At 44.7% G+C, this 15926-nt stretch overlaps 1 protein-coding gene across 2 annotated transcripts in view; it reads right to left on the bottom strand.

Moving 5' to 3' along the window:
- Window positions 1-15089: 15089 nt before the first annotated feature.
- The window catches only part of LOC117039784 (zinc finger protein 711-like), a 63665-nt gene continuing 62828 nt past the window's right edge, over window positions 15090-15926 (bottom strand). For both annotated transcript variants that reach the window (XM_033136979.1, XM_033136980.1), the window contains exon 8: window positions 15090-15336. In XM_033136979.1, coding sequence (XP_032992870.1) covers window positions 15233-15336 — 104 coding nt within the window. In that variant the 3' untranslated portion in view covers window positions 15090-15232. The remainder of the gene's footprint in view (window positions 15337-15926) is intronic.

Genomic DNA, 15926 nt, shown 5'->3' with positions numbered 1-15926 from the left:
ACTGACCGCCAGAATCCGGGACCAGAGGGAGGAGATGGTGTCACAGGATTGGAAAAAATTTAAAGAATATTTAGTTAAATCAGTTAAATTGAATATTTGAGCAGAATTAAATAGAATCGGCTTTAGTAGGTTTATGTTAGATAAAACTGTTAAGAGGAAATTTTTTGTGCGAATGACTTATTTACTAAAAATATGTTAAGATATGATGCTAGGATAAGATTTATAGTCAATTAGGTATTTGATTAAGTAAAGTTAAGAATATTAAAATGGGCAAATGTCAATTGAACAAGATATAAAGCTACCTAGAAGATATATATGATTTTGAAGACAGTGGAGGGAATGGGGGAAGCCCCTAAATAGAGAAGATAGAAACAAGGAAAGTATGAAGATTAGTGTTAGCTTAAGGTTTGTATAAGTTTCTTTTTCTTTTTATTGTTATTGTTTGATTGTGTTTATGTAGTGTGCTTTTATGGTGTTAATGTTGGTGTTTATGTTATGTTTTTCTTTTGTTTTAATTGAAAATAATAAAAATCTTATAAAAAAAAAAACAAATTTGTAAATTATTTAAAAGACAATTGTATTCAATCAAATACGTTGGTAGGATTGCAAGAAGCTTTGTAAGGAAAGGTACAAAAACCACTGCAGATAAGAATAAGAATGTATGATGTTTCAACATTTTTGATTTTAAAACAATGGTTAAATAGTGAAAATGCAGAAATTTGAATGAAAGATAGAAAAGCATAAGGAAGGTTTGAAGGAAGTCAGGGCCCTAAAAAGCCAACATGTATAATATAAGAGGAGATATTGCAATGGAAAGTATTATTGTAAAACTAATAAAAATGATATGAAAAAAAAGAAAGGGCTCAATGCCAGGTTGTGCAGGTGCTCTCATGATATCATTCTTCCTCCCCTCTGCTCTCAGTGGTGAGGCAAAGCACATGTCTAAGTGCCAGTTCCATGGACAACCATTACATCGAGATCAGGAGACACCACCTAAGACCGGGTAAGGGACACACAGCACAGGCAGTTAGTGACTGTACTGTGTACCAACCCATCCTCCAACCTAGAGAATTATGGTTGTCATATCAGCCAGCCCTCGGGTCTGTGACTGCTGGTTTTGAATGCCAGGTTGGCCCAGAATAGAATCTCCCTCATCCATGATCTGATTATGGATGAGGAGGCTGATCTGGCATGTATCACTGAAACCTGGGTGGGTGAAAAGGGTGGAGTTGGTCTCACCCACCTGTGCCCACCTGGGTACTCAGTGCAGCAGAATTGAAGGTTGGGGGGGGGGATTGCTGTGGTCTACTGTATAGAGATTCTCTATCTCCAGGCTCTCTGTCAAGTTGGGAGGAATCTAGAGTGTGTTCCTGGCGTTGGACAATCGGAACAGATTAGGGATTCTGCTGTTTACCTCCTGCCTCACTGCCCAGCAGTCTCCCTGCCTGAGCTGACAAAGCTGGTCTCGGAGGCGATGTTGAGGACTCCCAGACTGCTGGTTCTGGAAGACTTCAACATCCATGCCAAAGCAGCTGGCTCTGGGACTTCATGGCTGCCATGACAACCATGGGGTTGTCCCAACACGTCACTGGCCCAATGCACATAGCAGGCCACATTCTGGACCTTGTTTTCCCCAGTGGGCAGGAAGAGTGTGATTTGAAGGTGGGGTACATTGACATCAGTCTCTTGTCATGGTCAGATCACTTCCTGTTGAGGTTTAGGTTGTCAATGTTAGTATTTCATGCCTCCACTGCTGCAGATGTGATTGGTGTAATTCACATGCTTGTCTGGGAAGAGTGTAAGAATGGAAGACAGTTTTATCTCTTCCGCAATGTACACTGTACTTTTGCTTTTGCCCTGTCTGTTCTCTTAGAGCTGGAGAGAAAGGACGCAATGATTCCTTTGTCTGTACATAGTGTGTAAATAAATACGTAGATTAGCTCTACAATGTCTCGTTCTTCTTGCTGTAACAAAACAGAAAATTCTTTCCAGTAGCACCTTAGAGACCAACTGAGTTTGTTCTTGGTATGAGCTTTCGTGTGCATGCACATGAAAGCTCATACCAAGAGCAAACTCAGTTGGTCTCTAAGGTGCTACTGGAAAGAATTTTCTATTTTGTTTCAACTATGGCAGACCAACACGGCTACCCACCTCTTCTTGCTGTGTTACGCCAGGAGATTAGTGTGCATTTATCAGTTGATATATGTCGTTGAAGCACACTGGAGAAGAAGGGGAATGCCTTTTCCAGAGCTGCGCATACCGGAGGACGCTCAGAGTATGGGGGCTGCAGGGGCACCCCAGGGCATTTTCCCAACGTTACATTACATTCCCAACAGGAGACAGCAACAAAAACCATCCCAATGAAAAAGAAATGCAAGAAAGCAAAGTGGCTGTCCAATGAGGCCTTACAAATAGCGGGGGAGAGAAGACAAGCAAAATGCGAGGGAGATCGTGAAAGATACAGGAAATTGAATGCAGATTTCCAAAGAATAGCAAGGAGAGACAAGAGGGCCTTTCTAAACGAGCAATGCAAAAAAATAGAGGAAAATAACAGAATGGGAAAAACCAGAGATTTGTTCAAGAAAATTGGAGATATGAAAGGAACATTTCGTACAAAGATTACCACAATTAAGGACAAAAGTGGAAAGGACCTAACAGAAGCAGAAGACATCAAGAAGAGGTGGCAAGAATACACAGAGGAATTATACCAGAAAGATATGGAGGTCTCATACGCCCCAGGTAATGTGGTTGCTGACCTTGAGCCAGACATCCTGGAGAGTGAAGTCAAATGGGCCTTAGAAAGCCTTGCTAACAACAAGGCCAGTGGAAGTGATGATATTCCAGCTGAACTATTTAAAATCCTAAAAGATGATGCTGTTAAGGTGCTACACTCAATATGCCAGCAAGTTTGGAAAACTCAGCAGTGGCCAGAGGATTGGAGAAGATCAGTCTACATCCCAGTGCCAAAGAATGCTCCAACTACCGCACAATTGCACTCATTTCACACGCTAGCAAGGTTATGCTTAAAATTCTACAAGGCAGGCTTAAGCAGTATGTGGACCGAGAACTCCCAGAAGTGCAAGCTGGATTTTGAAGGGGCAGAGGAACCAGAGACCAAATTGCAAACATGCGCTGGATTATGGAGAAAGCTGGAGAGTTCCAGAAAAACATTTACTTCTGCTTCATTGACTATGCAAAAGCATTTGACTATGTCGACCACAGCAAACTATGGCAAGTTCTTAAAGAAATGGGAGTGCCGGATCACCTCATTTGTCTCCTGAGAAATCTCTATGTGGGACAAGAAGCTACATTTAGAACTGGATATGGAATAACTGATTGGTTCAAAATTGGGAAAGGAGTACGATAAGGCTGTATATTGTCTCCCTGCTTATTTAACTTATATGCAGAATTCATCATGCGAAAGGCTGGACTGGATGAATCCCAAACCGGAATTAAGATTGCCGGAAAAAATATCAACAACCTCAGATATGCTGATGATACTACCTTGATGGCAGAAAGTGAGGAGGAATTAAAGAACCTTTTAATGAGGGTGAAAGAGGAGAGCGTAAAATATGGACTGAAGCTCAACATCAAAAAAACTAAGAACATGGCCACTGGTCCCATCACCTCCTGGCAAATAGAAGGGGAAGAAATGTAGGCAGTGAGAGATTTCACTTTCTTGGGTTCCATGATCACTGCAGATGGTGACAGCAGTCATGAAATTAGAAGACACCTGCTTCTTGGGAGAAAAGCAATGACAAACCTAGACAGCATCTTAAAAAGCAAAGACATCACCATGCCAACAAAGGTCCGTATAGTTAAAGCTTTGGTTTTCCCAGTAGTAATGTACGGAAGTGAGAGCTGGACCATCAAGAAGGCTGAGCGACGAAGAATTGATGCTTTTGAATTATGGTGCTGGAGGAGACTCTTGAGAGTCCCATGGACTGCAAGAAGATCAAACCTATCCATTCTCAAAGAAATCAGCCCTGAGTGCTCACTAGAAGGACAGATCCTGAAGTTGAGGCTCCAGTACTTTGGCTACCTCATGAGAAGAAAAGACTCCCTAGAAAATACCCTGATGTTGGGAAAGATGGAGGGCACAAGGAGAAGGGGACGACAGAGGACGAGATGGTGGGACAGTGTTCTCGAAGCTACTAACATGAGTTTGGCCAAACTGCGAGAGGCAGTGAAGGATAGGCGTGCCTGGCATGCTCTGGTCCATGGGGTCACGAAGAGTCGGACACGACTGAACGACAACAACAATATCATATTGACTCACTTCCAATTTCTTGCCAGCTGCAACAGACAAAACAAGCCTCACTGATTCTGCCTTGGCAGTGGGCGCAAAAAGCTCATCATAGTGAATTCCTGGCTTTTGTGCAAAACCTTTTGCTACCAGTCTAGCTTTAAAACGTGTGTCACCAGACACCTGAGTCTTCCTTTTAAAGACCCACCTGCTAGAAATTAACTTTTCACCTGGTGGCAATTTGGCTAGTGTGTAAACCTAATTTTATTTGAATGATCCCAACTCTTCTTTCATGGCATCAAACCACTGGGTTTGTTCCTCAGAAGGTAGTTTCAGAACTTGAGCAAAGTCCTGTGGCTCTGTATAATTAACATGACACACTTTTATTGCACCAAAAGTCAATTTATCAGGGGGAATACCCTTGGTAGTCCATGTGCTTTCCTTCTCTTGTTGCTCCTCCAGTTCATCATTTTGTTGTTCCTCTGATTCACTGCTTGTGGCACTTTGCAAAGTGTCAGTGTCTGAGGGCAATTTCCCCCCACTTTCTTTTTCTTTTTAATTATTTAATTATTATTGTACAATAATTTTTACATTCATTGTATAATCTCCGTCAAGTATTGAATTTCCCGTACAGTTTTTCCCTTTTTTCCTTCCCACCCCCCTCCCCACCCATGGTCCATTGCAAGGGTTCAAACAGTAGACCTCAGCCACGGGCACAGAGTCATTAATTTCCACGGAATGTCTTTTTTCCGGTTGTTATTATCCATTGAAATTAGAGCTTCCATCTGGTCTTGATCATCATAGCCTTGACCTTCCATGATGTTTCCTGTGTCGTGACTGCAACGATATCCGATTGGATAAAATCAAAAAGATAGTTAGACCAGACCTCTTCTGTACATTTTTTTCTATCCTTCCACCCCAGCGCTATTCTTGCCTTTCCTGCTAGAATCAATGGCTTTGAATGTAAACTGGTCCCCTTTCTCTATGGCTATATTTCCAAGTAATCCCATTGTCATAAGGTTAAAGTCTATAGATAACTTCACTTTAAAAACTTCATTAATGATCTTAAGAATTTTATTCCAGAATCTCCTTGCCTCTGGGCAATCCCAGTACATATGGGAAAACCAGCCCCTGGCCCGTTCGCAGCGCCAGCAGTTTGGGTTGAGCCCTGGTACCATATTGGCTAGCTGGGCCGGAGTTCTGTACCATTTTTGGGAAAAAAAATTAGTTCGAGTTCTCTGAATTTGTTTACTTTAATTTCGCTTATTTCCTTCATTATCCTTACTATCTTTGATTCACTAATTTGTTCTTCCTTGCTCCATAACGTTTGAACAAGTAGGGTTGTCTGTTTCCTATTTGAAATCATTCTCCTATAGATTTTGCCTATCATTCCTTGTTTAGTTTTTTTCCATTTGTTTATATAGTTCCTCTATTGGCTCTTCTAAGTTCGTATTTCCTTTCTCTTGGGCTTTGAAAATTTTGTTGTATAGTCCTCCAATTTTTAGCCAGTATTGGTTACCTATATTCTCTGTTACTTCCTGCAGTGACTTTAAGGAACCTCCTCTATACATGTCATTGACTATGTAGTAGCCCTTGGCTTTAATAATTTCCCACCATTTAGGGTCCTCTATTCCCTCATATATACTCTCTAAGGATTTCCCCCACTTTCTAGCCTTTCCTCAGCAGCTGGCTGCCTGAGAGGCTCCTGTGGCTGTACTGAGAGAGGAATTAAAATACTAGGATTGGCATGAACCTGTTCCCACCTATCTTGTTCAGTTATTAACACATCATTTTTTTCCAGCTTTAGGCCTCTCTGTGACCGCATCACTGGGCGGAGAATGTTGTAGAGTACAAGCCATCCACCATTTTTGTAGAAGCAATTACCTTGCCCTGCTTCTTAATAAAACACTCAACACCCTCAAAAATAAATTCAAAACCAACATTTGTAAGGCATGAAATTGACAATAAAGAAAATTCTAGTTCTTCAACAAACAATACATCCCTCAATTCTGCATCTAGGCATGGCAAATAACACGTACCTATACCTGAGATTGGGCAATGCTGCCCATCAGCAAGACAAATGCTGTCCTTGTCTTTTGGCAATTTGCTGAGTGTTGTAAAGCAGTCAGGGCTGTTCATTATGATTCTGGCAGAGCCAGAGTCCAAAATGTAGCTGTCTGGAAAAAAATTCTTTTCTTTTCTTGTGGCAGCCAAGATGAAATGCATCCGCTTTTCTGTCTCACTTGGATCGCTCGCTCTTCCTGGGATTTTCACACAGCAATCTTTCTTCATGTGTCCGAACTTGCCATACCAAAAGCATTTCTTCGCCAACATGGCATGATCCGTGGAGCGTTCTTCAGTCCCATCTCCTCCTGAGAATCTGGGTCTCTGGTTAGCAGGGCGACTCAAACTCCCCCAGTTGGCCTTCTCACTCAGCTTTTCCATGCGCTTTTCAGATTCCTCTTGTAGACGGGTTGTTACATATGCCATCGATAAATCTTGCCTCATGCTTTCAAGAGATGCTCCTCACCGACAGCACCCTGATTCTCCAGCTTTAGCAATTCACCATCCATAAAACACTGGGCACCATAACCTGTAACGCAGCGTAAATTAATAATGCAGAGTTTTTCAGAGAAAGAATAAGAGCTCTACTGACTTAAAGTAAACTTCTTCATAAACAACATGGTTCCAAACAGTTTGACTGAGATTACATACTGACTCTGCTCACAACTGAGGCAGACTGACTCTGACTGAAATCTTACTGAGAACACAGAGAGAAAATGGCTGCTACTTATAAGGAAAATGAGTCACATGTCAGAGTGACTCAACAGTTAGCAGTTAGGCCTGAATAACTATAGTAGGCCCGAATGATTGTGCAGTCCCAGCACTTCCCAGCCTGCTTTGCTGCTTCTGCTCTCATGTGTCTTTGTCACATGACATATCGCTCTGTTGCTTCTGAATCCAGACATCAGAATCTCCATTACCAATAGGGTGCCTCTGTGAGATACCCATATCGCCTTCCCCTTTTGCTTTGTCCTGAACACATCTTCGTGTCAGACATCAGCAATCTGGAAGACCCATGCACACATCCTGCACTGGAACAGCCGGTCACCATATCTGCACTGCAGCCCTGCATCTCTGGCCTTGCTTCCTGTTACCTGTGGGAAATGCTGCAAACCTTGCTGGCTTTTGGACTCTGTCCAAACTTCTCACAGGAAAAACTTTCCACTGCTTCAAACACAGCAGTGCCACCTGCTGGTTGCAGTGATGGTTGGGATGATGTGGCAGTCAACTCCCCTTGCTCCTCCTGCTTTGGAGATTTCTCCCCCTGAACAGGAAACACCCCCCTCGTGCGCCTCCCTTCTGTGGAGCTTTCGATTTCAGGAACACAAACCTGCACGGTCGTCTGGGATACTGTATCAGCTTTCCCCGGGGTGTAACTTCTGGCAGTCTGCTCAGCACCCCCTGCCATCTTGAAGTGTCCATGGTGTGACGCAGCTTTAATTCCTGCTGAACACACACACTGTCTGGCATCAGACAAAGCCTGTGTCTCAAATTGCTTTTGCAGTTTCAGGAGCAAAACAACTCCCACATTCTTCTCAGGCTTTTTGCCTTGTCTGCTGCTACACAGCACCGGGGAACTTACTCCCTCCCCAATAGCTGATACTTCACATACAGCTATTGTCCTGGCAAAGCCTTGCCGTGGCACGACTCCAGCTTTCACTTTCTGCCGCTCCCCATACCCCCCTTTCTCTTCTCAGGGAATGAATCAGAAGCATCGGGAAATGTCCTCCCTTTGTAGCACATAAATCAAGGGCTGCATTCTTGGCAAAGGCTTGCATTCCCTCTATGTAACTCAGGGACTGGGACTTTTACCCCTTCAAAAAGGTCCATTCCGCAGCTTAGTTCAAGCTGGAGCTACCTTTTCAGTCCTTATCAGACGGCCACTATAAATCAAGCGGTCTGCTGCTTCTGCCAGCCGATTAGTGCCTGGCAAGAACTTCGAAGGACTCTTGCCTTCTTCTGTGTGCGAGCTGCTGGCATCGGCACAAAACAGTCCAGCCTGTCTTTACTTTCATTTTTAGGCTCTCGCTGTACTCACAGTCTCCATGCAGTTGCTTTTTCTCTTCCGTCTCTGAAAAGGCTTGCTTCACACCGGTACCGAGAGGCTCCAACCAGGAGAAAAAAAGCCCCCGGTCCTTCCTCTGTTGGCACTGGGTCTGTGGCCCTGATCCCTGGGCCCATAACCATGTTAGGATCGTCCTACTCACGTGTAGGACTCCGATAGAGACACATGCCTGACTGGCATGTTCTCCCCCTTCTGGTCGGTCGTTCAGAAGCTTCAAAAGCTTTCTCCAGCCCAAACATCACAGCAACTGATACCAAGAGGTATTAGCATGCTTACGAAACCTGCAGAGTGTTGGCAGTTCACATAACAGACTCAATAGCTCAGCATTTTGGCTAAACTACTTTATTTACATATAACACACTCAGCGCGTTCTGACTCAGCTCCTTCCTCTTTCTCATCAAACAGCAAAGAGAAAAAACAAAGGACAATAGTCCCACATCATGGAACACAGTAAGACAAAACATCCTGTCTCCGTCACTTCCCACTATGTGGAATGAAAACATACACCATCATGTGACATAAAACAATCCCATGACTGCAAGCATAGAGCAAGAATCCTAAATCAGCGGCGTAGGGAGACACGTAGTTGCTTTGTGTGTGGGAGGCAGGGGCGTTTGGCTAGACAGAGTCCCGATAGGAAGACAGGGGGGTCCTTGTCAGGGGCCAGTTCGGAGAAGCCCAAATCCCAAGCAGCACAGTTGGAAAACGGCCGATCCCAGCTCTCCAGGGAGGCCAGAGGCTGGGAGGGGACCCAGTAGAGGGGCCTCAAATGGAGCCAGCCATTCCTGGGATAGTTCTGCCAGTGACGCTACAACTCCCAGATGGTTGGAGGGTGCAAGTGCCGGGGTTGGTGGACTCAGGGGGCCTCCCTAGATTTTGTAGATAAAGATTTCGTGAAGCAACACAGCCTCGAGACCCAGCAGTTAGACTCCCCAGTAGAGGTCCAGACGATTGATGGTCGGCCCCTAGTGGGGGAGGTGGTCCAAACCACACAGCCGTTAGGGGTGGAGGTGGCAGGGCACAATGAAACGAGGTTTCACATCATCAAGCTAGCTACTTATCCCCTAGTCCTGGGCATGACGTGGCTCACAAAACACGACCCCGTAGTGGCCTGGGGGTCAAAGGTCCTTAACGTTTATATCAGCCTATTGCCAAGTGAATTGTTTGGGGTGCAAAACACCTAGAAAGGTGGGAGTGAAAGGGGCAGAGGTAGGAGGGAAACTCACAGGAGAAGAGAGTTCCATACCCCCGCAGTATAGGGCCTTCAGGGACGTGTTCTGCGAGGAGGAGGCAGATAGGTTACCTCCACACCAACCGTATGACTGCAAAATAGACCTGGTGCCAGGGGCCCAAATACCCACCAGTCGTCTCTACGCCACGTTGGAGGCAGAATTAGCCGAGCTGAGGGAGTTCTTGCGAACGAAGGCACCAGCAGGAGCCCCCATCTTCCTTGTAAATAAGGACACCCTGGAGAAAAGGCTCGCCGTGAACTACAGGAAGACCAACCAACTCATGATTCCCAGCCAATACCCCTTGCCACGTATTGGGGATCTGCTAGAGCTTGAGATCAGCGAAAATTTTCACCAAACTGGACCTGAGGGGGGGCCTACAATCTGATATGTGTGAGGAAAGGTAACTAGTGGAAGACGGCCTTCAATACCAGATATGGGACTTTTGAGTACCTAATATTGCCGTTTGGGCTGCAGTCAGGCACTGCCACCTTCCAGGCCTTCATCAACCATGTTTTGGCAGACTTGCTGGACTGTAATGTGCTAGCTTAGCTCAACGTATTTTGATCTACTCGGAGAGCCCTGATGAGCACGTGCAACATGTAAAGGAGGTGTTGCGACGACTGCGGGTGCACAGGCTCTTCGCCAAGTTGGAGAAGTGCCAGTTCCATGTGAGAGAAGTAGAGTTTTTGGGATATAGAGTGTCGCCTGACCGAGTATACATGGATCCTGCGAAGGTGAAGGCGGTGTTGGAGTGGCAGTAGCCCAAGACAAAGAAGGATCTGCAGAGGTTCTTGGGCTTCGCTAACTATTACTGGAAGTTCGTGCCCAGCTACTCGCAACTCACTGCACCCCTCATGGACTGCTTGAAGGGTAAGAAGCTGTTTGCCTGGACAGAGGAGGCACAGTGCACATTCGAGAGGCTCAATGAGATGTTCGCAGCAGAGGAGTATCTACACCACGTAGATCCATATTGACTGATGGTCTTGGACGGCTTGTTGGTACCCGTATAGGAGAGCACTGCTCCCATATTACTAACAAAGTTATGGAGGCACCTTTGGTGGATCACTTTGTGAAGCATAACCATTCTGATAGACTTACTCTATACAGTCCTATGGGTCATTCAGAAAAAAAACACGGTATGAGTGATTATGTCAAACTGTTACATCAGCAAGAAGCTAGGTTGATTTTCCTATTTAAATCCCTATATCCGGGGGGGGGGGGGGGGATTAAACACTGAATTACACCTAAATTGTTTTTTTAATTTGCATGTCAATGTGGCTGTTGTCTGTATTCTCATTTCTGTATATTGGATGCTGTACCTTTAAATTTTATGTTATTTCATTCACCTGCTGGTGGTCTTTATAATGCAACCATGTCTTAGCTAACAGTGTCAGCCTATTACACTGATTAGTGAAAGCTGAACCATATGTATCCTGTGTACCCTTTTGGACGTTTTACTTGGTAATGTATCTCTTATTGTGTAATAACCATTTATGAAATGTTTAGGTATATCATGTCATTTATTGTATTTGAATGTAATTGATTCTATTTGGTATTATTATCAGCTGAGGAAGAACATTGATTGAAACAGTCGATTTTAATGCTATTGTAATTACTGTGAGTTGCTTTGAACTCAACATTTGTTGTTGGAAAAGTGGAATATAAATATTATATCAAATCAATTCCCCAGAGCCAGTCCAGGAGGATACTGTGGTTGATGGTATCAAAAGTCGATGAGTGATCAAAAAGCAGGAGCAAGGTTACACTCACCCTGTCCCTCTGAAGATGTAATCCATCAGGGTGACCAAGGACAACAGAGTGCCGTAGCGAAGCATGAACCCAGATTGGAATGGATCTAAATAATCTGTGTCCTCCAAGAATGTTTACAGCTCTGCACCACAGCCCTCTCCACCACCTTTCCTCCAAAATGGGTATTTGCAACCACCACCTCAAGCAGTGAAGAGTTAATCACACTCTGGACCAGGGATCAGGGATGCTGTTGAGAAGCAGGGTGGTTGGTAGACTAGCAGCATCCAATACCTGTCTCTGGTGCAACACCAGATGCAGACCATCCAAGTCAGGCTTTACCGAACTTGGGTCTCCAGCTGTTTTTGGACTACAATTCCCACCATCCCTGACCACTGGTCCTGTTAGCTAGGGATGATGGACCCTGATAAATTCAGTCAGGCCTTGCGGGACCCTGCTCCTCCTGGCGGCTCATTGGGCAAGCTTGTTGAGGGTTGGAATACCCAGCTATTGGCGGCCATCAATGAGATTGCACCTAGATGCCCTCTGTGACCCCACAGAAACTGGACCCCCTGGTTCACCGAGGAGCTCCGGAAAATGAAGCGGGACCTCAGACAGCTAGAGCAAGTATGGAGGGGTGCCCGCGACAGAGCATCAAGAACATCCTATAGGACGCTTATGAAAGCCTATGAGATGGCAGTGAAGGCTACCAAGACTTACTTCTCAGTCTCCATTGCATCCACTAGCTCTCTCCCAGCGCAACTTTTTAGTATAATTGGGTCTCTAACGTCCCTAGAGGGATGGCCAAATTTAAATATGAATTTGACACACAGTTGTGAGACATTTGCGAGCTTTTTCACAGAGAAAGTCTTGTTGCTCCACCGTGACCTCCCTGCCAACTTGTACAATAACAGAACTGGAGGCCCCTCGACTGTCTTCGGGTCCAGTATTGGACCACTTTGATTGGATACTCCCAGCCAATGTGGACAGACTCCTCCAAGCTGGAAAGCCCACCACTTGCCCTCTTGACCTGTGCCCGTCCTGGATGATTAGAGCATGTCCAGACGAGGTGCGGACCCCCCTGGGTGAAATCATTAATTTGTCCATTGGAAACATCATTAGATCCTTTAGATCTATCCAATTACCGCCCAGTTTCGAATCTTCCTTATCTGGGTACGGTGACTGAGAGAGTGGTTGCTGAACAGCTTGGTGGATTTCTGGATGAAACATCGGCCTTGGATCCATTCCAGTCCGGCTTTCACTCTGGTCATGGGACTGAGACGGCTTTGGCATCCTAACAGATGATCTCCGTAGGCAGCTGGGTTGAGGCGGGTCGGGGCTGCTTATCCTTTTAGACCTGTCAGCAGCCTTCGACATGGTCGATCACAAACTTTTGGACCACCACCTTGCCACCGTGGGGATTCAGGGCACAGTCTTACAATGGCTGCGCTCTTTCCTTTCTGGTCAGGGACAGTGGGTGGCATTAGGGGAGGAGCTGTCGTCGCACCACTCCTGGGTGTGTGGAGTGCTGCAGGGCGCAATTCTCTCCCCGATGCTTTTTAATATCTTTATGCGCCCCCTCACCCAGCTTGTCCGGAGCTTTGGTCTGGGCTGCCATCAGTACGCTGATGACACCCAACTCTATCTGCTGATGGACGGCCAACCTGACTCGGCCCCAGACACACTGGTCAGATGTTTGGAAGCTGTGGCTGGATGGTTGCGTGCAAGCCAGTTGAAGCTAAATCCTTCGAAGGCAGAGGTCCTCTAGCTGGGTCGGGATGATATGGGGTGGGGGGCGAACTCCCATCTCTTGCGGGGGCGCAATTAGTGCCAGCACCTTCTGTCAAGAGTTTGGGTGTAATCCTCGACGCCTCCCTTTCTAGGGAGGCGCAGGTTGCAGCTACAACAAAGGTGGCATTTTTCCATCTCCGCCGTGCTAAGCAGTTGGTCCCTTACCTCTCTCGCCCTGATCTCACCACTGTGATCCATGCGACGGTCACCTCCAGCCTTGATTATTGTAACTCACTCTACCTGGGGCTGCCATTGAAATTGACCCAGAAACTCCAGTGGGTGCAGAATGCCGTGGCGAGACTCCTTACGGGGTCTTCGCTGTGGGATCACATTCATCCAGTGCTACACCAGCTGCACTGGCTCCCGGTGGAGTATAGGATCAGGTTTAAGGTGCTGGCTTTAACCTTTAAAGCCCTATATGGCCTAGGACCCTCATACCTACAGCACCGCCTTTCCTGGTATGCCACACGGAGGACCTTACGGTCTGCAAATAATAACACCTTGGAGATCCCGGGCCTCAAGAAAGATTAGGCTGGCCACGACCAGGGCCAGGGCCTTTTCGGCCTTGGCCCCGGCCTGGTGGAATGCTCTCCCACAAGAGATTAGGGCCCTGCGGGATTTGACATCTTTCCGCAGGGCCTGCAAGACGGAGTTGTTCTGCCAGGCCTTTGGTCAGGGCTCAGCCTGATTCCCATTTTATTTTTGTATAAGAACTAATATGAAAGAAGCCTCCCAGCATTCTCACAGGCCCATATAAGATCAGCATAAACAGTTGGGCCAATGAGCACTTATTGTTCCCAACCCTAACCCTGCGGAAAGCCATCTAATTAGACTTTAGTTTGATTTTGACCTGTTTTTAGGAGGTAATTTAATTATTGTTTGATTTTATACTAATGCTATATATCTGATGTTAGCCGCCCTGAGCCTGACTTCAGCCAGGGAGGGTGGGATATAAATAAAAGTTTATTATTATTATTATTATTATTATTATTATTATTGGAGTTGTAGTCCAAAAACAGCTGGAGACCCAAGTTTGGGAAGCCCTGCTCTAAGTTTATGTCACCTGCCTCAAACCCCTTGTCTAGCCTGGTACAGTACTGAAAACCCAGGTGGGCACAGCTGGGTAAAGTCAGGCCCACCCAGCCTGCTCACCGAAGTCTCGGAAATGCAAGCCAGATCAACCTGCTCACCCACAATCAAGTCGTGGATGAGTATGGACTGATGTGGCATTCAGCAACAGCAGCACCAGACCAGGGGGCTCAGCAGATGTTCTACCAATAACTTATGGTTGAGCGAAAGGGCTGGAACAAGTAATTGAGATCAAACAACTAAGCCTCCGCCCCCAATGTTGGTCAGCCTCCGGACCACTACCACTGTGCCCTTGCCTGCCCACCACCATTGGAATTCGGGCAGCATCTCAACCACTCCCTGTTACCTGCTCACCCAGAAGCATTAAAGCACCACCATTCACCACATATGCAGCTTGGGGATTGGACCACAGAATAGGAAACTAAGGTCCTGTACTATACGTGCCCCACACTGAAAGTAGATGCTAAATCTCCTGAACCTTAAAATGAATTTCAACCAGACTACATATACTTTTTGTCTACTTTAAATGTTACTGTTCCAACTCTCATTGAACTACTGCAAATGACTAATATTGGTTCACTGAATAGAACACAGAAGAAGTAAATGCTGAATATGAACACAATTTTTAAATGCCAGGCAATCACACATGACCAGTTAAATGGAAAAAGTCATTCTACAAACCTTTTTCTCTAAATGGAAGTTATGTTTCTGCGCATTTAACTGAGAAAAATTAAAGACACAATTATTTCTCCTCTTTACTTACTGTGATTGCAATTTACAGTAAGTTCTCAAAAATAATGACCAGGCAATCACATAATTAAATTATGAAATAAATGATGAGTGAGCAATGCATGCCTGAAGTGCAAGAGATGCATTTTATTGTATGCTCATTACAATGAGTAACACATTTTAAAATAATAATCTTGCATAACAGTGACAATCTTATTTTACAGCGTGTACATAATTTTTTTTACAGCCACATAAAACACAAGTAGTTTTCTAAGGTTTCCCAAACTTAACTTTCTGAAGTTTAGAAATATAAAAGAAATTGGTTTTCAAGGAACTGATTCTCATTTGATGGAAAAACGAAGTATGAATATTTTCTGAAACACAAAGCCATAATATAGTAGCATGAAGTAGTTACAATTTATCATGTGAACAGATGTGTGCAAACATGAAGCAACTTAAAAGTTTTTTTAAAGTACACATTATATGCATAACATTTATGAAGTTTTTAGTTATTAAATTGCCCTAGACCAGCTTGTTATACTAAGTGCCATTTTAATTTGCACCATGCTAACACAAAGCATTGTTTAAAGGGATGCATATTTCAAATGTATACACTGTAAACTGAAGATCCACCTCCAAACTCTAGCGGTAGCATAATGTCCTGGTTAACTACTGCATATATAACTTTATTACAGATTGAAAATGCATGTTTATAATATGTTATATGTTTCATATGAATTGATTAAAAGGTGCAACTTTCATTTCTATACTGAAACATTTTTTTATTAGCAAGGAAACACCACAGTAGTCCTACCTTGCCAGGAACATTGCCCCATAAAATTCTCTAGGTATTTCTAACTACTGCAGTATTGATATTCATTTTGTTTATTATTTTTTAGGGGATATAATAAGGGAGCAAGAAAAAGAAGTGTGGAACCTTAGCACCAACAGCTGCATCTGTCTA

This window comes from Lacerta agilis, chromosome W (assembly GCF_009819535.1).
Source record: "Lacerta agilis isolate rLacAgi1 chromosome W, rLacAgi1.pri, whole genome shotgun sequence".
Taxonomy (NCBI): Eukaryota; Metazoa; Chordata; class Lepidosauria; order Squamata; family Lacertidae; genus Lacerta; species Lacerta agilis.
This window is presented reverse-complemented; position numbering and strand designations above follow the sequence as displayed.